Source organism: Galendromus occidentalis, unplaced genomic scaffold, assembly GCF_000255335.2.
Source record: "Galendromus occidentalis unplaced genomic scaffold, Mocc_1.1 scf7180000077475, whole genome shotgun sequence".
Lineage (NCBI taxonomy): Eukaryota > Metazoa > Arthropoda > Arachnida > Mesostigmata > Phytoseiidae > Galendromus > Galendromus occidentalis.
Window position 1 is genome coordinate 76,237 of NW_003805463.1, and position 22,072 is coordinate 98,308.

Sequence of the window (22,072 nt, forward strand, 5' to 3'; positions counted from 1 at the left end):
GGGGAGCCTGATGTCTCGAAAATTCGAAGAAGCCGGAATCGCTTTTCGATAGATCTCCTCCGTTGATCGGGCTCACTCTGCTTGCCAGAGTAATTCACGACGATTACCCAATCGGCACGTTCGGTGCAAAAGCGACCGTCGCAGTTTTCCTCATGTTCTCGACTCATCGAAGTAAACTCTCCAAACCTGAACTTAATCTCAGACTGCAATATCCCGATCAGCCGTTTCCCGCCATCTCCGAACTGCTTAAGAATCGCACCCCCACTGAAGATCGCGCAGCGTGAGCCAGTGTTCCTGGACATGTCGATGCTCAGAGTTGGTTCTACTCGCGGGAGGAACACCGCTCGCATCAGCCTACATCGCCACCACGGACTGAAGAACTGCTCGATAATAATTGCTTAAATCACTCTCCACAGACTTTATTTCAACAGAATAATTATAGGAATCCAGTCGTATACTGATAGGCGGGATTTCTGCTACGGTCTTATTGGTCGAAATGACGTAAGAGACGTGAACTCAACTTCCAGAGGCACTTTTCTGCACGATTTTGTGCACGATCGTAGTCTGACCACACTCAATACTCGTTCATCCGTCATTTTCCGTTATCGCTCACGTTTATAGGGCCCCTGCCACGTCGATAATTATCAGCACTGAAATCGATGAGCTCGTAGAGGTCGCCTAACTCACCGTCCGAGCCCAAAGTCTTCGCGGTTGGACTGAGTGAGCGAACTTCCAAGATTAGAACTTCAGAAAGAAGGGTCGAGTCGTCTTCACTAAGTGAGACACGAGGAATAACGAAGGCAGGCTTGCGTAACAATAATCGATTTTAAACGTGAAGCAGCTGGTGGAGAGGAAGTAATGGATATCGAAGGGATATCCTTTGAATGCGTTGAGAAGACAAGCGCTCTCGATGCTTATAGTGTAGGTACTATAGGTTTCTAGAGAAGGCAGCAAGCCCCAAAGTCGGGGCTGACACCGCAGGAGCTGAACGTGCGTCAGCACGCGCGAGAATGCGCTACACAGTCTGGCTGGCCTAACTTGGTAATCGGGGGATCTTTATCTGAAAGAGACATAGGCCTTTTATTTTCCAGCGAAATACATCCCGCTCTTCGGGCTCATGCGAAGATAATAGCAGAATTTTGTTCGAGAATGCCTTACTTTCCTCGGGAGTTTCCCCCTCGTGATCTGTTGAGTTCCTTTCTTGTAATAAGTTCCTCTCGATTTGAAGAAATCGTATATTGATCGTTAGTAGGTATATTCTCTTGATGAAAGCGCTCAATTGCCACACTACGGATAGTGTGTTCTTGATATTTCTCGTGAAGTGTAAGTAAAATCAAGATGCACGCCTGGATAAGGAGGAGGCATAAATCTGCGGAACCTTCAGGAAGGCAGCAGGCAAACGCACTCGATGAGTTCGCTGATAGAGTCCACCGAGCTCTTGCTGAGCAGCAAAACTGAATCGGTTTTCAGAGTTTCCCTCGATGAAGGTCCTCATCGCTTGACTTTTATCGGAACGATATTCTCTGGAAAAAAGGCCAGCAGTTGTCAATTTGGGAACTCGATTCGAAATTCTCTGCGGGATATTTTGGGAAACCCATCAAGTGATGAAACAATTTCCTCCATCAATCATCTCTCCGAGTCACCTGAGTTCTGAATCGTAAGCCGAATAGCGGACCGGCAGCAGTCGGAAATTAAGGTGTTCCCCGTAGGGGAGCGGTTCCACAATTACGTTATTCCTGTTTACGGGAACGGTACGAGGACTTCGACGTAATTCACCGGGAAGAGTCCTGACTTCCCGTTAACGGAGCCCTCGAACCAATTTGCGTCGATTTGACGGATCAATTCGATTTTATCTCCTTCCTGGAAGCGACAGACGGAAATGAAGTTCCCAGCGTCATCAGGAAAAAGAGAGCAATGAAAACAGCTATCTCTCACCTTGAACTCGAGCTCGCCTGGATTCTCGGCGCTAAAGTCATACAAGGCTTGACAACTAGGTTTCTTCTGCGCTGTTGGAGTCGGGGCGGCAGGAGATCTAAGCGGTGACGGCATCGGAGAAGCTAGAAGAGTGGGACCAGAACTTCAGGAACAGGATCTTTCGATGATTTCGATGGGTCGAGCCCCCTCCTCGTGGATCAGGAGTGCTGCTCAATCGCCGACGTCTCTCAACGTGAACATACCGTTAGGTGATCGGGCATTCCTGTTTTGCTGGTTGAAATTGCCGAGGTACATGTTGCCCTGCTGGCTGGGAGTAGTGCCTCCTGGCGAAGGAAGCGGTGAGCGACCTTAAGGAGCGATAAAAAATTAGCTTCATCTAAAGATGCAGGAGACACCTCGGAGTACAGAAGCACCTATTCTCCCATCATTATCCAATTTTCAGTGATCAATTAATTGCTGGGAGCTCTTCTATCTGCCCCCCAACTCCCTTGGAGTCCGAGGGAGAATGCCCTAACAAGGCGAGACTGACGGTAAATTCAATCTCCACCCCTGGGCATCCTATCTATGAGACACTATGCAAGCACAAGATCCCCCTCCGCATGTCCAGGGGGTCTCGTTTGGTAAGTCTCTACGGCTCGGATTCGCGCTTCATCGACCTAGAAATTGAGCACCGAACTGAGCTTTCCACGCAGGAGCTCGCGTTCCGTGATCGCTCACATGAGCCTCCGGACGTCGAGAGCTCTTACGAAGAATCCTTTCCCCCTTCGCTCAGTGGCTCGATCCGTGGGCTCGAGTCAGACCGCGCAAGGCGGGGACGAATCATTAGGGTCGGGACTGCTTCCGTCGCAAGTGAATCAACATCCAAACCGATGCGTGACGACGAGAGCATAGCATGAGGACTCAGCTTTGACTCGCTGTCTAGTGCATGGATTGCTATGGAATTTCCTCACGATGCGGAAGGAAGTCTAGGTGTTTGTCGCTCATTTCGAGCGCGCGTTCCCGACAACGGTATCTTCCTGGCTCATTACTAGAGAAGATTACCGCCCGGAATTATACGCCTCGAGGAAACGCGCCTCAGATGCAACACGTCACGCCGTCTCATTTACATAAATACAATTTACTGTTGCGAGAGGGAACTTCTCGCTGATCACGACGATTCGTACTCCGACCAAGAGCTCGACCATGGATTATTTCTCGAGGTACTCATGGGTTTTCTCCAACAGCGATATCCTTCGTTACGAACGAGGCTCTTTCGGAAGAGCAACTGGCCGCTCGGTAACGCCGAGTGGATTGCTTTACTGACCTGAATCAAGAGGCTGCAGGTCGAGCTCGGAAAGCTTCTTTGGTTCGAAAGAACCTTTTGGCCTAGCAGAAGCTTCGTGTCGCAAGTCTTGGAGTTTGTCAGTGAGTTGCGCCAGTGTCTCCGCGCATTGTTGATGATACTCGCTGAAAGCTTCCATCAGTGCACACAGCTGGGATAGTTGCTCCACATCGTTCTCCATAAGGTTGAACATTCCCTGCGAGTAGGACAAGAAACGTTTTGAGACCTTCCATTCGCATTATGAGTCGTTCCGAACGCGAGCTGCATTCTCGTTCCGGGAACGGGGGAATGTAATCGAATCCAGATCGCATAGGAACCATGTTCCGCACGGGTACGTTTCGCGAACGGGACTCGTAGGAGCACGATCGCCGTATGCAGAATCGTTGCGAGTTGCGACAAAGCATGTGTTGTCGGCGCGTCTTGCATTCGCGACGACGAGCGAAGGAAGTTTCTGCGGCGGCTTCCGCATCGGAACGAGTGGGGCGGGAATAGCATGATCGAATTCCTTATGCATGAGATCGTTCCAAAGTCGCTCGCACCCTGGAGCATTTAGCATCTCCACGACGGGGAGTGACGTTTCGGGAATAGCTCCGGTGGTTCCTGAACGAGGACTATCCGAGAGCGAGGACTTCCATCCGGTTGAAGTTCTCGTGCGTTCCTATCTCGTCGAGTCGTCTAATGAAACAAAATTCCCGGAAATCGGGGAAGCTGACCAAGCGCGAACTTCCGCGTCTGAAGGCGGATAGGTTCCCTGGAAACTGACCTGTGAGGCGAGGTTGAAACTCTCTTCGAATTTCTCTCCGGCAGTTCGCATCTCTTCGTCGGTAACGTGACCCCCAGTAGTTCTTTTTCGCTTCTTGCAATCATAGTCTAGCCTTCGTCCTTGAAGTTTCTTGCGATGAAACATAACGTCCTTGAGATCCTTCTGCTGAAGCTGCGTGAGGGGCTCCAAGAAATTTTGTTTCACATTATCCTCCAACGAATATTTTATGTCTGCCAGCTGCCGAAGAGATTCGCCTGCAACGAGATAGCTCGAGTTGGAATGGGAGGGGGAGCAACGTGCCTAAAACAGAGTGGAAGCCACCTCCTCCTCCCGAGGCCGGAACGGAGCCCGACCTGCGAGAACCTTCGCGGAACCTGTCGTTCATAGAATTCGCGGAGCAGCGCTCCACTTCAGGACAGCGAACTGTCAGAAGCGAAGTCGGCTGAGAGCGATACATTGTTTTTTTCCCGCTTGCGAGAGCAAGGTTGTCGTGCGACACGATTGCCACGTGCGTCACGTTTCCGCTCTCTGACTAAAAATAGAATAAAGTATCCTCTGCCGCAGGTGAGTTGTTGTCCTTCTTTCTAAACTTGCCTAGAAGGTCGGACAACCAAGACGCGGAGAGGACCTCACCTGTTTCGATGAGACTCCGGCCGAAAGCGGACTCCGGACCGAGTTCGGTTCCGAGTTTGACCATGGTGTCTCCGAGAATTCCTTCTGGTTGAGGATATGCGTGTGAAGCGGACCCAGCTGATGCTGTTGGACCTCTAAGCCTTGCGTTCACTGTTAGCTTCGCCCGCGTTGCGGGATTGGGCTGAAGCAACTCTTTGGTCTGAGTTATCAACTGTTCCACCAGCTCATTGGTGAGGTCAACTTTCTGTAAACGATCCAGCAAACGATCACATGAATTGTTCGAGCGAATGTCTCCTATTCCGCTACAGCGGGTCCGGCTCGCAGTCTGGACGTCCAATGCAGCCGGAAGCGATGGGAACATCGGAAGCCTACAACTACTTTCCGCGAACGAACAAGACAAACTCAAAGCGATTGGTGGCCATTGCCCCTTGTTGTCCTAATTTCGGAATCGATCAGGACAATCCTGATACCTATCGCAATTAATACAAGGGATTGGCCCTGTGAAATGCTCGAGTATTTTCTGTTCCTATTCGACAGAGGTCTCAGCGGCCATTCTGGCTCGCTAACTAGCGAATAGCGGCAGCCGAAGCGAGCAGCTCGCGCGGGGAGCGAACATCTCACGGAGCCGCTCGTCGGTTTTGTCGAATGTCGTGTCCGCGTAGGAACACGAAGATTAGGAATGGGAGGCAGGCGGACTTTAAAACGGACGGGAAGCGTGTCCCCCGTCTTGTTCCATTCTCTTCCGGTCAGAGCTGCAGCTTCTGCGCTAATTAGCGAATTACGGAGTTTATTTTAGAGGAGGAAAAGATCTCCCGGAGTGCGCCCATGCTCATTGTAACGGTGGCGATGCTCCGAAGACCGAAAGCATTCATTCCATCGACCGTGCTGGAGATAAGGGGACCAGATGGCGCACTTCGTCGGGAGCTCGCGACGATCGCAGAAAATCAAATCATCTGACTGAGTGAGGGATGCTAGCAGCTGAAGTGATTCTCCTGGCGTTTTTCTTTCCCAGAGACGGAAAGTCCCACTGATACGAGCCCTTCATTTTCTCGACGTAATGCTCTCATCATACGGAGTAAGCCAATGAAGTACGAGCTAAGTGAGTGACTGATGCATGAGCGCATCGATCCCGGGAGATCCTTCGTGGAGCAGCACTCACCTTCTCCATGAGAGTGTAATCCTCGGTAAGCTTCGTGCCTTCCGCACCTCCGATCTTTTCGCTGACATACTGGAAGAGAGAATATCGAAGGTCGTTATCAAGTATGGCAAGGACTCACGAGCGAGTTTCAGGTGGGTGTATGGTCACACTCCGTGCCCGAATCGTGATGGCTCGAATGTTTTCCACTGGAGCGCTAATTCACCCCGGGAAGAGAGGAAGTGTGATTGCCCCAGCCCTAACATTCTCGTCGTAAATGAAACGAATCACGAAAGAAGGAAGGACTCGACGAGTGGCAGGCGCCACCATGAAAACAGCGGAGTTTATGAGGATGAACGCGCGGACCTCACGCTCCTGTTGCGTCTCCGCCAAGCTCCGCTCGATGGTCGTCAAGGGCCAATCATGCTAATGACATACTTGATGATTTTATCGTGAGGGAAATTCGTCTTCAAACGGGGTAGAGAGGACTTCGGGTAGAGCGATCTACAGAACAGGTGGTCCGTAAGATCGTTTTGCCGCAGTGCAATTTCGAAAGTCCAGCCCGTCAAAGCTAGGAAGCTCCGTATCCCGATAAGGCTCTCCGCGAACGGAAGCTCTGCCGGTCGCCAGAGCCGGAAAAAACATTTCAAGTTGCTCCTTGCTCTGAAATATGGCTTTTATCGAACGCTTCCGTCGTTGAATATTTCTTGCTGCGGGTTCCGTCCCACATTGAAAGTCGGTCGCGTTCTGATCCTCGAGAAACTTGTGGTATTGCTCCGAGAGGTTTCAGAGCAGCTCCTCGTTCAAAAGACCCCGGTCGGGGGGAGGGGGGGTGCGGTGGTCGCTGGGGTCTGCTTCCTCCCCGGGGCCACTCACCTGATTAGCTTTGTTGATTTGTTTCCTTAGACCGGCGAACGCCATGCCTTTATGGGTGGAATTTATTTCTCTCACCCCTTAAGTTCTCAAGAATGGCCGAGCGGGTAGTTTCCCTCGATTTTGGTGCTGTATGTCCTGGAAGGGCAATGGGGAAATGTATAATCTCTCGCCTGAGGTTTCGATGCGATGAGGGAGCCGGATGAATGCCTGCGCCGGCTCCGAGAGAACCTACAGAATCTTGCGGGTGATACACAGGGGAACCGCATAAGCACAAAGCCAGAGGGAGAAGGAAGAACGCTCTGAAGTTGTACCACAGAGTGGGAGCGTAGCATTCGCGAGACATTTGCTGACTTTCTAGAACGGATGCGACTGATTCTCGCCGACAGACAAGAAAAAGGCAGACCGCGTCATCCTTTGATCGATCCTGTTCTCGAAGAGTCCATGACAGGGCGAAGGACCGAGGATTGGCTGCCGGGGATCGGTAGTCGCAGCGGCGCGAAACGGCCCCGGCGAGAGAAGTCTCCCGTTGGATGATGCCAGATTCCGAGTGGTCGTTTTCCCGATCTTCTCTTTTCCTCACTCCCTAGACCTCTCTGACATCAGCGATATAGGAATGTAGAAAGCCCCGTACCATGTCCAGTCAACCGGCCTTCTTTCTCAATCCTGAAGTATCCAGTCCCGCGGATGGCGCGGCTCGAGGTCATTCTGGGATATTCGGCGGAGCCTCCTCCTGCGAGACTACTCCGGGTCAGGATCCGGTTCCGAACTCGCTCATCTATTCAACCCCTTGACCGGAGGAGGAATACGTTTGTGCATCTGCTCTCGATGACAATCGAAAATTCAAGGACGGACCGGAGGAACGTCCTTGAATCCGGAGAACGGGACCTAGATTTACAGCGATCGAATTTCGTCACCATTCCCATGTCTCTGAACGAGTCCGAGGTCGGAAATCCCTCTGTACTGTCATTGCTCTGCGTCTTTTCGAAACTTCTCTTACATCGGTACTTCACATTGGAAGAAAGCCGCTACATCCTCTGACAGTTCGGCCCGTAGTTTCGAATAGAATTCACTCAATAAACTCGCGTGTCATATGGAGGTCAGTGCGAATACCATGACTCCCATCCTCCCGTCATGAAGTCTCGGGTACCAGGAGAGTCGCTTACTGGGACAGTAGTCTCGCAGCAGGGCTTGCATAGGAAATCCGATATCGCTACCGACTGCAGCTCGTTCGATTGGGACTTTTCAGGACTCCGGACGACCTTTCACGAGCCAATCCATTGGAGTCGAAGGCCGAGCGATTGTGGACACTGACCACGCGACCATGAAATTGGCTCAGGTCGTTTCGAGAAACGTTTGTCTCCCGAAAATCCCGCCGCCGTTCACCTCGGTGTCGACTTTTGAAATTCGCTCTTGTGCCTTGCCTGGTCAACAGTCAATGCATTCGACATCGAATTCCAATCTGGTCTCATTCTGAGGGTCTGTCCTAAACCAGAGAATGTCCATTCTGACGTGTTAGCGTGTCCCGCTGAGATGGCCACTCTGGGTCCCCTGGAATCGTCCATTTGGCTCAGCTGGGGCACGAGTGGATCACCGGCGCACGCTGGACACGGCCAGCTTGTCAACGCCCGTCGCGAACAAGGCTCGAAACCTCCAACGTGAACTTATACCGCGGATGCTCGGTGATATTATTTCGATTCAATGCGATGGAGGCTTTCATTGTAAACCATGTTTCGCCCACCGCCGAGGAATAGAAACGCTATGTACGTGAGAGGAACCGCGAGCTCGCGGGGAGGACGCAGGCCTCGGGATGAGACAAAAAGGAAACGCCGGTTGAATTCTCTACGAATTCTCTTCTCGAGGCTGTTTTGGAGAGAATCTCTGTCAGAACTGGCTGGGGAATTCCAACCGAAGATTTCACAAGACGAAGCTCCGACTGTGCTCCGAATGCTGTGGAGCGAGCCTAGTATCGACTCTGACCTTGTGCTTGATTCCGATGCGAACATGTCAGGACTGTCCCCGCCTATTTAAATCTACTACTCTAGCCGCAGTAGATCTATTCTGAGACCGGAAGGTGATCTGTCCTTCGGAATGGACCCTAACCGCGTTTTTCAGGGCACTAAACTCGATTTCCGAGGCTGTCGCTTTGAAGGCCGTCCCATTGCGGCTGCCGACTCTGCCGGGAAACTCCGCGAAGTACGCGCTTCTTGCAGAGGAATACGGGCACACCGGTAAATGGGCGCGGAGCATCCACAATATTTTCGAGTGTTTCGGAAATTTCCCGAGGAAAAATGCGACGTCAGCGGCAAATCGCTTCTCGTCTGAACGCGTTTTAGCGTGCTCGATTTGAGAAGGGGAGGCGCTTCATGCATCACGACAGTTTCAAAACCACAGCACGACGACTAACGGTGTGGCTCACTCGGATGCAAGGGTTTGACACAACCCTCAATTTTGTCGGAGCTCTTTAGCTCCGTCGCCGGATTCACCGTGAAATTCCACTGCTTCCACCTTGTGGGTAACCCTCTCAGAAAGCTCGCCTCGGAGTCTAAATTGAAATATTCCTCGTGAAATTCATCGTCTGTGTATTCAGGCAACGATTTTCCAGATGATCCCGGGTCCGATTTGGACGTAAATGGTTTCTACTGAACATGGAGGCGTCGCACGGCCTCGACGTCGGTTCGTAAAGACTTCATGGAGTTTCGTCAAAACGAGGATCTTTGGAAACTTCTCGTCCGATAATGACGAGGCAGACCTCCCTTTTCAATTCTCCGATATCCCGAGAATTGAGCGAGTGAAATATAATTTGTCCGAATGTGGCTCCTCTCGAAACTTCAGTCGGATACGAAATCGAATGCGCGGTTCTCTGAAGCTATGACTATGTCCGCGGAAGCGAGTCGAGCCTCGGAGCCGCGCAGAGTATGGGTGTCCCGCGCAAGGCGATCGCGCTCTGATATGAGTCCCCGGGTACTGGCTAGAAGAGCCTCCCCCACTCCTTTCTCGAGTTCTCGACGTGGACAACATTGCGGAAGAATCGGGTGTTCCCGCTTGATCAGTCCGCCGGTACTTATCTGAACCTCGTAGGCTACTGATCTGGGAAATCGAATGCACTGATTCGAGCGCAAGGGTTTCCGCCGTGATTCGTATCGCTCGTCTGGTACGGGACCCGCGTCAAGGGAGATGAGCGACCCTGCTGTGCCGCACGTCACCCAGTTTAGTTGAGAAGCTTACCCTTTGAGCCGGCTTTCGGATACGGATTCCACGAAACTGATCGAAGCAGCAAAACTAGCACACGCGCTGCAGCAGCCAGTCAGACAAAAACTAGAGCGGACTCGGGTCTGCGCTGGAGCGCTCGTTTGCTCTTGAGGGGTTGCAGGAGTTTCCGACGTCAGCAGGCAGATGGCCCCACAGTCGGCCTCCGCACCATTATTGTCGGCATCCTCTACCCGCCTACAATGCACTCGTTCTTTATGGACTACATACAGCACCTACACGGGAACGTAAAACATCTGCCCGTATATCCAGCCAAGATATCCAGTGAATTCCGTATTTGTGCCCCGGAATCGCGGAAAAATATCCACCAGGCTTCATCCAGGGAGGGACACACGAAATATTCGCGTCTCTCGGATGGGATGGCCCAGTCTTCATCATCACCTCTCATCGTTGCATCGCAGCTGCTCTCCTTCCTCTTCGGACAATGAATTTATTGTGATCACCGCCCACGCTCGCTCCCTGGAGTCTCTCTCTTTCTGACTGCAATTTATCAGATGAGAAAGTTCTCTATATGACGCGTTGCGGCTGCAGGATTCGGTGACGAGTCGTCATTGGAATATGCGATCCGGTGTTTCTGATGGGCGGGAACTTTCTTCAGTTGGGGCCGAAATTCACCCTCAATCATCGTCAATTGAACGCCACTCACACGCGGCAGATTTTTCCTCGCATCCTCCTCGATACAGAGGGTGGCTAATCGCTACCCCGCAGTCAGACCTCCGATGTATGCACTAAATAGTAATCCGGATCGTACCAATCGGAACAACTTAATCGAGACGCCTGAAAGAGTGGACGGAACGGAAAGGAATTCCCCTCCGGGTTGGAAGTCCCTTCCATCCTCAGTCGAATGGTCTAGCTGAAAGACTCATTCGAGGCTTGAAGACATCCATTTCGATGTATTCTGACCTGCGTGGCAGGTGGAAAGTTGCCCTTTACGCAGCAGTTCGACACCATTATCGCTCGAGGTGTAAGTCGATTGGGTCTTCCCCCCTCTTTGCGCTGAACGGTCAAGTATCGGTTTTGCCTGCTGACGAGAGATGAGGCATCCTCTCCTAGATACGGCTGCATGATAGAAGGTCCTCAAAGGAAGAACATTATCAAGTCTGCGCGAAACAGAACGAAGGTTTCGTATAGAAACACAATAACAAGGTTCCGGAGTTCAGAAAAGGCGATCAGATTCTGGTTTGAAAGGGCCCGGATCTCGGAGAGCGCATGCTCAGGGATTCTGTGATTAGACCTCTGGTTAATAGCGGTCTCTACCAGTCTGCAATCAGGTAATTATGTTGGCCAGTACACCCGACTCATGAACAGAATAAGAGACTCTTTATTCTGAGATCTCGCGGCTTGCCTGTACACATTCCTTGTGCGTAAACGATACTATCGGCGGTGATGAACATCCCCGACAGTCTGAGGGAGGTCCGATTTTAGGAGACATGGGATCTCGATAGATATATTCTAGCAAAAACTCTATAAATTAAAGTATCTTATTAAAGTAACGACAGGCAGTCTCCGCGTATCGGAGGTCTCGATGTTTTGACGACGCACAGATTCACAAAACATTGAATGGATGCACGGGGGGTTCCTCTTGCGGTACGAGACCTTCCTGGACGAACCACAGAGGAAATCAAGCGAGATGACTCGAATAACTGGGAAGTCAAATAAAAAAATTGTCCAGAACTCCCAGTACCTTGGTAGCACCGGGAAACGACCATAGCCTCGATGCTCATACATATCCACAAATGTAAAATTCACAGCTCATTTACACCAGTCAAATCGCTATCGATCGAGTCCTCCAAATGGAAGGTGCGGAGCACGTCGTCGCGCCTCCTTCGGGGTGGGGATTCGGTCGGTTCCTGAAATCGAGCGTCAAATGGATCGGGAATCGAACACGAGTTTCCGTATCTCCATCGAAACATCTTCGATTCTACCATTCGGAGGCGGTGATGCGCGGTCGAAAATGTCATGAGCACCGTCATGTGGACTAACCTCACGAGGCGAAAATCCCGTTAAGACTTTCGAGACAGCTTCCTCATTCGGATGCCCTCCGTCATGAGGCCCTCCGAGACCGGAATCGACGGCGTTCCTGTCCGCTGATGTCTGTGAGCTAGAGTCACAGTTCAACCTTCCGATCGGAGTCAACGGCTTTCACCGAAGTGGACCGGAGAGCTTTCCGCGGCAGCGACCAGGCCCTCGTTCCGACTTCCATCGTATAGGGTAAGAGCCTTCAGTGAGTTGGTCGGACGGTCAATATATAAGTCACTCAGTCAGTCAGTCCGACCGATTGTCTATTTGACGGGCTCGCGGCCCACCCGAGCTGAATTACTACGATTTTCTCCGCAAGACGACCTTCCCCCGCTGCAGCATGACCAGCGTGACGCGAACTTTAGATCCGTCAGAAATCTTCTTGACGCTGATTTCGGCAGTGCCTATGTTTTCGATGGTCCCGCTGAAGCGCCCGTGTTCTCGAGATTCAACACACACGCATTGACCTCGATGATGCCACTTCTTATCGTAGAAGAGTTTGTTGTGTTCGATCTTTGCGTCCTGGGAGGTGACTGCCGGTGGAGATGAGCTCACATATTGAATGTTGACGTCATATTCGCCTGAAAACAGAGGGAGGGTATTTTCATCCGCATCTAGATGACATCGGGATTATGATCCCTGACGGCGTGCCCAACGCTGCGTCAGACTCACCTCTTCGGCCGTGCGGTGGTTTGCATCTCTGGATCAGTTTTAGGTCTTCGAGAATTTCCCCCTCGTCGAGCAGGAGGTTCAACTGACTCGGAGATACTTTCCGCCGTTTCTCTTGCGTCAAGGGTTGAATCGGGTCGTTGGGTCGGCGTCGGAGTTTCCGTGTACTCGCAGTTTTGACTTCCAATGAGTCCCCTGTGAGCTCAACGACGTTCCTCTCGAGCTCCACATGACGTCGCTTCTCTTCGTACTCGGTGACGAGGCCGTCTTGCAATTCGAGCGTTTTCTCCTCCAACTCGGCCTGAGCGAGTTCGCGCTCCGCTTCACAATCGCTCTTCACTCGCTCCATTTCGCATTGTCGCCAAACTTCATTGAAAAGGTTCCTCTCCTGGTGGATCAGCTCGATCTTCCTCAATCTCCGCTGATATTCTGGATGGGAACCATCTGCCACCTCTTGTAGCTGTTTCCGCAGGGAAGCAACTTTCTCCAAGAATAACCTGTGGAACGCAATCGGATTAGCCATTTTCCTTCGAGATATTCAAGCGTTGAGAACATGGAAGCTCTCGGATGATCCCTGTTCACCGGGGATGCGGTCCATGAGCGTACGTACTGTTCCTTTTTTTCGTGGAACTCCTCCTCTCGTTTGCATACTTCGGTTTCGGAAGCGTCCTCGGTATCTGGAAGGCAGAATTCACGATGAGTTCGGAAGGCAGCGGCATTTTCTACTCATGGATGTCCATTCATCGGAAGCCGGCAGTCATGATATGAACCACTGTTCAAACGTGATGAGTCATACCGGCTACTTCGCGTTTAGAGCCCGGAAGCGGTGGCTCTTCATGAATCGTCTCACTCAGATGGAGGTCAAGGCTGACCAGGTTCAAAGAGGGAATTCCGAAGTGCAAATTGCCATCGCGAAACTAAGCCCGAGACTCTCCATTGTCTGCCGGTTGGGACTGTCCGGAACAGCGTGGGAAGCAAAAACTCACGTTTCTAATTTTGCACCCTCATGGCTGTTCCCGCGACACCCAATGAAAGAGAAAAACTCGTCCTTCCACGGTCCTACAGCGTCCTACGGTGACAGTGTAGCGTCAGCATGCGGGGATGAAATACCACCGCTTGAAAGAAACGACGGAGTTGATCTGAGAGCTCAACGCGGTCGCAAGTCCGGCCATCGATATTCCACTCACTGGATGTAGCACAACGCAGAAAATTTCGGCGGAATTCCATCTATCCGAACCTCTCGGAGCAACAGACGAGCGCACAGCCACATACCTTGTAATATCCTGATGGGTGTATACGAAACGTCAGAGAGCGTAGGGCCCACTATGACGCTAGCATGGACCTGATTCATGCTTGGCGAGATTCCGTCCGTAGACCGTTGAGCAGAATCAGAGAAAAAGTCTAATTCGAACGGACTATTCGACGAATCGATGAGCTTCCAGTGAGTGCTCTGAGCGAAGACGGAAATGATACAACGCCAACTGGTTAACCACCACGATGCAACGAGCTCACTCGACACGGCAAGAGATCAACTCTGTCATGAACTACCGCGGCTTCTACTGATGAACGTTTCGCTGTGGACCGAGAGTCCGAGGAGACTGACACGGCTGTTCATTGGTGAGAGAGCGCATCGGTCGTCGTCGTCGCCGACGGCGGCGGCGGCAGTCAATGTGAGTGGCGGGTGGCGGCAGCCAAAGCGTAGCAGACGAAATCGCCTCGCAACAATAACACTCCGACGCGCCAAAGGCAAGAAGGAGAGCAGCGGCGGATCGGGGGTCTTCACCACCAACACCGATATTCACCGCGTGGTAGCGCTGCTGCTCGCTCCGAAAACCGCTATTGGAATCATGAGATTTCACTGGAACGTCTTCTCCTCGTAATCCGAGCAGGAGTGAATTCTAGTGAGTAAGGCTCCTGGTCCAATCGCAATTGTCCCTGTGGAGAGGCTGTCGCGATCGTAAGAGGCTCCCGCTGTTTGGTTCGCGCACGCAGCTCAAACACCGGGGCTCGGTCTGGACCCTTTCGACCGCACTCGGAGGTGAAATTATCCGATCCTGACTAGCCGGGAGTCAGCGTGCGGAAGCGTATAATTTCTTCAACATGGAATTTACGATCGAAATTTCGGGGTCGCTTCGTACAAAAGCGCAATTAAGGAACTCCTCCGACCGATCAGGGCCGCTAAAATGAGCGTTGATTGAGGAATTGGATCGAGGAGCTCTGTTCGGAGGGGTCGGAGGAAGAGACGTGACGTCCAAGTCACCAAAAACCCACCTTCATCGCTGCTGTTTCCACCGGCGAGCATTTCGTTCGTTCCAGAATCGTTGCATGTCTTCTCGAAGCTTGGTTGCCTGCCAATCGGACATTTCTTCTTCTTGATTCGAGTCAGGAACATATTTTTTTAGCTTACTGGTCCTCAGACTCCTGCGCTCTCGATCGATTAATTTCGGGGATGCATCTCTAGAGACGGCTCATGGCACAACTGGGCCCACGTGAAGGGTGTCAAAGGACTATCACGCATTCCATGCGGAGTTCAGCAGCTGTTAGAGTCGTGAGCACTCACTCCCGCGAGTTGCGGCTAGCTCGCTCCAGTCCGGCTCAGCGAATGGGGAAACGTGATCACAAGAGTTCCTGTTTTGTTGAAGTACGAACGGTGGCGAGAATTCGCCCGGATTCAGGTGACAACGCTGTCTTCCGATGTGTACCCTGCGAGGAGTGGGGGCTGTCACAAGAGAATAGAGAACGTCCCGCCCGCCGCTGGAGCCACGCGCACAAGTCTTCCGATGCGGGTAGTCGAGATTCAAGCTTGGGTTCAGTTCGGAAGACCGACGGCTCTACTGGCTCTCTGAAGCTCGAGGTCTGATCCGGTAATGCCCCAGAAATAAGAATTTTCCTTGCCATCCAAAGCATAACAACAACAGAGGGAAGGGACGACAGCGCTGAACGTGGTCCGGTGAGGGAGGGAGGGAAGAAGCCGCCTGGTTTGATTTGTTTGGCGAGAGGTTCCAATCAGATTGCAGGTGCGGTCTTGTGGAGGAATTCCGTGCGGGAAATCGTGGGGGGTTCGGATTGAGATCGATCGGTCGTGGAGACAACGACGCCAATGATCTTCGCTCGTTGTCCGATTGACATTAGGCTGCGCGTCTCGCTCTTATCTCACTGAGAGCGAAGTTACGGAATCCTGTCCGTCAGCGGGACTTCTCTGCGTGCCACGGTGCCACCCTCACAGCAAGATACCCGGGACTTCGCCGATCACTCCTCGTCCTCGTGGGAGCTCCGAGCTCTCAACGTGCTCGATGCTCAAGCGTCTAGATAGATCAACTCCCACTGTACGCGGTGTTTATTATCCTCATCGGTTGATGCCGAATCTGCAAACTGCATCCTATTTGTGGAGGCACAGCAATAGGACGCTCCCTGCAACAATCCGCCGCAGACACACTTATTTGTTTCCACAAATTAATTTTATTGAGTAGTCGAAGCCGGGCTTTTTCTCTCACATGATGTCGGGCAATTTAGCGGATAGATCCCTATCTTCCAAAATTCCATGCTCTGCCTAATTTTCGTGTCAATCTTTCCTAAGATTCGCATCGGCGGAGCCAGAGTGATATGGGGAAAAATGAGGATTCGGGACTCATCTCAGATCTCCCGCTGCATAGGTATAATTGCATATGGACACGTATTTACATAGATCGACTTTCTGCCTCATCCGATATCGATTCGGGTCAGGATCATGCAGGATATATGATCACCGTGCAATGACTTTCAAGGGGATTCGAATCTTGGGTAAGTGACCCCTCCTTGACTGCGCCTTCGCCCGAGGATCCTCCGACAGCTCTTCGGATCGGCGTCTATTTTTCTACGATACAAGATAAGAATCTGGCGGGGACCCGAGAGAAGTGGAGGTATTTCCCAAGTCGAGAGCAGGATTTAACGTTCGTTATGGTACCGATTGCGAGAGATTGCACGAATCTTCAACGCGATCTCCTGTCGCGAATCTGAGCTTCACTCAAATCGATGATGTTCGGCGCTACTGACGCTCTCTTCAGGCTGCCGCCCCGAACCGAATCTGACGTTTCAGCGACGCTGATAGATTACCAGGAGCTAGATGGATATGAGAGCGAATTCACCAGGAATTACAAACCCAGCAAATCGCGAGAATTATGAGTTGACACGCGGCTTTCTCCTCTCATCGATTTTGGCTGCGAGGCCGAGTGGTATCCACGGTGGGGAGCTTTTCCAAGCGATTTTCGCTTGAGATGGCAGTAGTGTCTCGCAAAGGTTTTGCCTTGAGGGGAAGACTCACAAAGCGAAATCACTGGAATTCAGAAGCGACTTTTTGAACGAATGTACCGATCGGTATCGACGATACACCCGCATCTCGCGGAGCTCAGAATCCAGCCGATGGGCTCCCGGAAGCATCATCGAACCTACCACTGCAGCTTCAGTATCGGGACAGACCCGACGGGAGCAAGTCTGACTAGATGAGCTTCTGACTGGTTACAAATCCTCGAGCCGGGCCCCTCCGGCTACGCTGTCGATATCCTCGTGCACGCGACCCATGAAAGCATTTTAGGAGGCGAGACAATCTTCACAAATATACAAACGACCTCGAGCATCATTCTTACCTCTTCGACAACAAACCTCGCGTTTCGGCAAACTATCGGAAGGAGCTGACATCCGCACGCGTTGGTCCTAAATCTGATTCGAAACGAGCGGGCGCGTCACCGACGCACCGCGTGATGTCACTTCCGCAGCCGAGATGCTTCGGAATACAATGTACACGATAATGGACAAACTTCTCCCGAATGGAACTTTGCACAGATTCGGGATTGGACGTGCGTTAGCCGCGAACCTGGCATCGATTCCCTAATTTACATGAACAATCTGAGCCCATAGCCTGGGACGATAATTAAAAACTCGCATATTAGAGTATTAACGATTCGAAAAACATCCTAGGGGTTGAGAGCTCCGACCGCCGGAGCTCACTTGAGAAGGCAACTCGGGGAGTTCGGAGGCATTATGACTTCCGTCGGAGAACTACCTTGCCTCGCTGCAAAGTAGCGAGAGTAATCCGAACCCGAGTGCTGTCCGAAGCTTTCTTCACGCTGATTTCAGAGGTTCCTATCGTTTCGATCGTACCGTTGAAGCGGCCGTGCTCCCGAGATTCTACATGAACGCATTGGCCTCGGTGATGCCATTTCTTATCATAGAACAATTTGTTGTGCTCGATTTTCGCATCCTGGAACATCACGGCGGCCGAGAAGTTCCCGATGTCTGTCAGATCTGTCTCGTAATCTCCTGAAACATTGCGAATCGTATAATAACTCGTTGCGGTGCGAATTCCGAAGCTCTGCATAGGATTCCCGGATTTCTCTCCACTGCATCTCCAAACCCACCTCTTCGGTTCACGGCCTGTTTGCCTCGCTGAATGGTCTTAAGGTCCTCGAGGATGTCTCCCTCGTCCAATAAGAGATTGAGTTGACTCGGCGAAACTTTCCGTCGTTTCTCCTGGGTCAGCGGCTGAACGGGATCGTTTGGTCGGCGTCGGAGTTTTCTCGTACTAGCGGTTTTGACTTCCTGTGGGTCCCCTGTGAGCTCCACTACATTCCTCTCGAGTTCCACGTGTCGACGTTTCTCTTCAAATTCCGAAATGAGCCCGTCCTGGAGCTCCGAAGTCTTTTCCTCGAGATCCGCCAGAGCCAAACTACGCTCAGCCTCGCAGTCGGCCTGGACTCGCTCGATTTCACATTGTCTCCAGACTTCATTGAATAGATTTCTCTCGTGGTGAACGAACTCGATTCTCCGCAGCCTTCGCTGATATTCGGGATGGCTGCCGTCAGCCACCTGCTGGAGCTGCTTCTGGAGCATCGCTATCTTTTCCAAGAATAATCTGGAGAAGGAACCATTCACATTAGCACCGAGTCACAGACTTAACAGTAACTTACAATCGAAGAGAGTTCGGATAGCTATCGGCTCGAGGCGCGACCCACTAGCAGAAGGGTACGCGGCAAAATACTCACTGTTCTTTTTTTCGTTGAACTCTTCCTCCTGTTTGCAGACTTCGGTCTCCGAGGCATCTTCGGTATCTGTAGACGAGAATGAAACGTGACCAGAGAATACAAGATGATCCATAGCGCAAATTCCGATCGCATAAGGTGAACGTAGATGATATTCCGGAACGAGCCTTGTCGAGAGGGACTACGAGAGGCAAGAAACATCTCAAATAAGGAGATGTCCTGCACATTAAATGCCACTTCGTCATTTTACCCCATGTACCAAGGGACGCCGCCTAAGCTTTACGCTGGCATCCCACCCGTCCGGGGTTTCCTAGTCAGCGCGAGACAAACCGACGCTCGCGCTCGGGACAAAGTTCACATGGACGTTCGGAATATTTCACCGGATCCGCGGAAACGGATCTGCACGCCCATGGCCATGGCTTCGCTCGCGGAAGTCGAAGCGCGGGAATGACATTGAGTGCCGCACTGACTCGGATCGAGGCTTTCGAGCGCAGCTCGGTTGAGAGAAGCGCCTGGCAGCGGAGATTCGCTATTTCAAAATCATACCTGCTATGAGCCTCATCGGACGACGGCATTTGTCCGACATGATCGAATGGTTCAAAACAAGTGTTTGACTCATTGCGACTGACTCCGATTCCGAAGCTGAGCGGAGATGGCACGAGGGGAAGCACGAACAAGTCTCTCTAGTTGAGGGATCCCGGGCAGAGATAGACACCCGCTGAATTTGAGGCGTCACTGCACTGCTTACACAAGAGGCAAAGGACAAGCTTGTCTTTCTGAATCGATCAGACTCCGAGCGGATCAACTGGTGGACACGAACATCAGGGCCAAGTGAAGCTTGGAGCGAAACAAGTCGTAACAGCTTTCATGGTCGCTAAGGCATTCGTTGGTTAGCAGCTCATGAGGGCGGAGTTATCGCTGTGTGATGGTGGCGAGGGCACCGAACGAGCAGACGAAATTCACACGGCCGCAGCAGCTGATGCAGCAACCCGCCGCCGATCTCTTCCGCGGCTCCTTCGCAGTCCCTTCGATCAAGATACTTCGTCACGATAGAGAACGAGAGCTCGTCGCTCGCCCCCTCCGACGAACCTGCCCCATGAGGGTTGCTTTTGGGATCCCAGACCATGGAAATCGACTATGCCGTATAAGCTTCCCCCTATGTGTTTCTACACATACGAGTGTGTCACGTACGCCACATCCCTCTCTGACAGGCCGTCTGCTAATTCGAGGTGCAAACAGGCGAGCAGCTGATAGCCGACACAAACACATGCTCTTCTTTAGAGTGAGCGTAAAGATGCGGAACGCAAAATCGCGCTGTGGATAAATACCGAATCGGCCGACTGCGACGCAATTCATAAGAATCGAGGGATCTCCCAACGATCCGTGAAGGGACCGGCAGACCAGCGCCGATGCACTGGCTCTCTAGAAGCAGCGCTAGAGTCTGCCGGAGTCTGACTGACTGAGAAACACCGCGAGTGTTCTCCATTGCGTGTCCCACTCAGAGATGCCTTTTTGAGTTTCCCTCGATCCGCCACGGGCACATGAAATCCTAGAGAGTATCGAACGCTCTGCTACCGGGCATAAGACTCGAGATATCAATCCAAGCGGGAGCGGGACAAGAGTGTTTCTCCTCTGCCGAGAAAAGTCCCTCCCGACTGAACTCCCTGTATCCCCGGAGGAACTCACCTTCGTCCGTTTCTCTCACGCGGGCGTTTTCTCCCTGCCCGAAGTCGTCCAGTATTTTCTCGAAGGACGGGTGAGAGACGATGATGGTTTTCTTCTTCTTCAGGCGTTCCATGAAGAATTTGCTTTTCATTTTTCTCCTCTCGGTCCTACTGGAGCTCGCCTCCGTGAACAAGCTCATCGAGCTCCAGAGAGTATCCGCGAAGTCTATCCTCTGGGAGGAATGGCCAGCGATTCTCAACGATGTTCGAGATGTTCCGCACAAGCTGAGAATAGTTCTTAGAAGAGGTATCGCCCACAGCGAGAAACGGTTTCCTGCTCGGTTCCGTCTCTCCTCACATCACTGGGTTCTGAATCAATCACTCTCTTCATCGATCTCACACAATGATCCTGAACCTTTCCAGTATCCGTATCGCTCTGACACGATTGCTCTTCGGGTAGGGGTTGCCGCTTGCGACACTCGAGCAGCTGCTCGGGAGTTCTGACACAGTTCAAAGGCTACCGTAAGCGTCTAGTAGGGGAATCGAGCGGCTGGAGGGAATGGAAGTCGCCTTTTCTCTGAACGAGCGCGCGGAAAAATTTTGATAGCGGACTCGCGACTCGCGAGCTCTCAGTCAGAGAATTCAGGCCTCTTTATCTCGCGTCAACAAACAGCTTTTCTGCTCTGATCCCGTCATCATCATCGGAGCGGCGGCGAGAACTTCCGCAACCTCGTGAGCTTGAGAATGGCGTTCCGCTGGAAACGGAAAGCCTCTGCAGAGAGCATGCGTCTCAAGAGCTCCTCCAGTAGGTTGATGGAGATTTCTCACAAAATGTTCCCTCGCGCGGGGACTCGAACTTCTACGGAAGCAGAGAAGTCAATAGAGATCGCTGTCGATGATGATCTTTGCTTGGGAGACTTTGGAGAGCGGGAGTCCTCCTCCGGGCGTTCCAACGATATCGCACTGTCAGATAATCAGAAAATCCGACTGGCTACGATTAGCAACCAATGCAGCGATCAATCCAAGGTTCTTGGTGGGAGCAGACCATGGATCATTGCATAATCGTTTCGGATGGTCTCATCTTTGTTTCCAGGATCCATGACCATGTAGGGAATGATGACCGAGATAGCCGACGGAGCGGAGCCGGTCTCCTTCAGAGCCACACGACGATTCATGAAGTCAGAACCAGAGCCGAGGATTCCGTGATCTTCATTCGTCCCAGGAGCAACGAGCCTGGAAATCTTATGGATGTGACCTCGAGCTCGATCAAAACGGATGAATGGTCAAAGCAATCCGACGATTTCTCCGTTCACTGGGATCTCATGGATCTCGAAATTCCTCGAAGGAAACTCCGAGCGTAGATTGCTTTTCGTTGATTTCTGTACGATCCCGCCCGCCGCGGTCCGCAGACCTGTTCTTCGAGGGAAGGACAAGCACGGGAGCAGTCTGTGTCGGCTTCGCGCACGGAGGAGCGCAAAGTCCCGCAGCGGGCTCCAACCGGAGCTCCGCGGAGCCCTGGGGTTCCGCGAGCCTCTGGTGGGCCATTTTGACAGCCTCGGCGGTCAGAACTCTGGAGATACTTCATTGGATGGAATTGAGATAGAGCTAAGATCGCCTCGCGAGAGTCACCGTATACTTGACGGTGGAAGTCCCAAGAAAAAGCCTCAATCCAATCCCGAGGGGAGCATTCTATCAAAATATCGGTGTATATGCATTTCGGGTACTACAGATCTGACTAAATGAGGTTGCGAGCTCATCCCGGCGAATACACGATTG

At 52.0% G+C, this 22,072-nt stretch overlaps 3 protein-coding genes across 3 annotated transcripts; all 3 read right to left on the bottom strand.

The window, feature by feature from the left end:
* Nucleotides 1-874: 874 nt before the first annotated feature.
* On the bottom strand, nt 875-6,708 carry LOC100903038 (endophilin-A). The gene is made up of 10 exons (XM_018640159.1): nt 6,664-6,708; nt 5,812-5,880; nt 4,653-4,896; nt 4,020-4,273; nt 3,239-3,452; nt 2,178-2,282; nt 1,936-2,057; nt 1,644-1,860; nt 1,159-1,523; nt 875-1,060 (listed from the first exon to the last, which is right to left on the bottom strand). Exons 1-8 carry the CDS (start codon nt 6,706-6,708, stop codon nt 1,741-1,743), a joined length of 1,173 nt encoding a protein of 390 aa, XP_018495675.1. The 3' UTR covers nt 875-1,060; nt 1,159-1,523; nt 1,644-1,740.
* A 5,109-nt stretch (nt 6,709-11,817) lies between these two features.
* On the bottom strand, nt 11,818-13,969 carry LOC100902176 (sin3 histone deacetylase corepressor complex component SDS3). Its single transcript, XM_003744858.2, has 4 exons — nt 13,891-13,969; nt 13,229-13,295; nt 12,622-13,115; nt 11,818-12,530 (listed from the first exon to the last, which is right to left on the bottom strand). Exons 1-4 carry the CDS (start codon nt 13,967-13,969, stop codon nt 12,250-12,252), a joined length of 921 nt encoding a protein of 306 aa, XP_003744906.1. The 3' UTR covers nt 11,818-12,249.
* Nucleotides 13,970-16,111: 2,142 nt separating this feature from the next.
* On the bottom strand, nt 16,112-19,262 carry LOC100902317 (sin3 histone deacetylase corepressor complex component SDS3). Its single transcript, XM_018640161.1, has 5 exons — nt 19,179-19,262; nt 18,636-18,701; nt 18,012-18,505; nt 17,047-17,913; nt 16,112-16,930 (listed from the first exon to the last, which is right to left on the bottom strand). The coding sequence occupies exons 1-4, from the start codon at nt 19,205-19,207 to the stop codon at nt 17,633-17,635; spliced, it is 870 nt and encodes a 289-aa protein (XP_018495677.1). The 5' UTR covers nt 19,208-19,262; the 3' UTR covers nt 16,112-16,930; nt 17,047-17,632.
* Nucleotides 19,263-22,072: the final 2,810 nt, after the last annotated feature.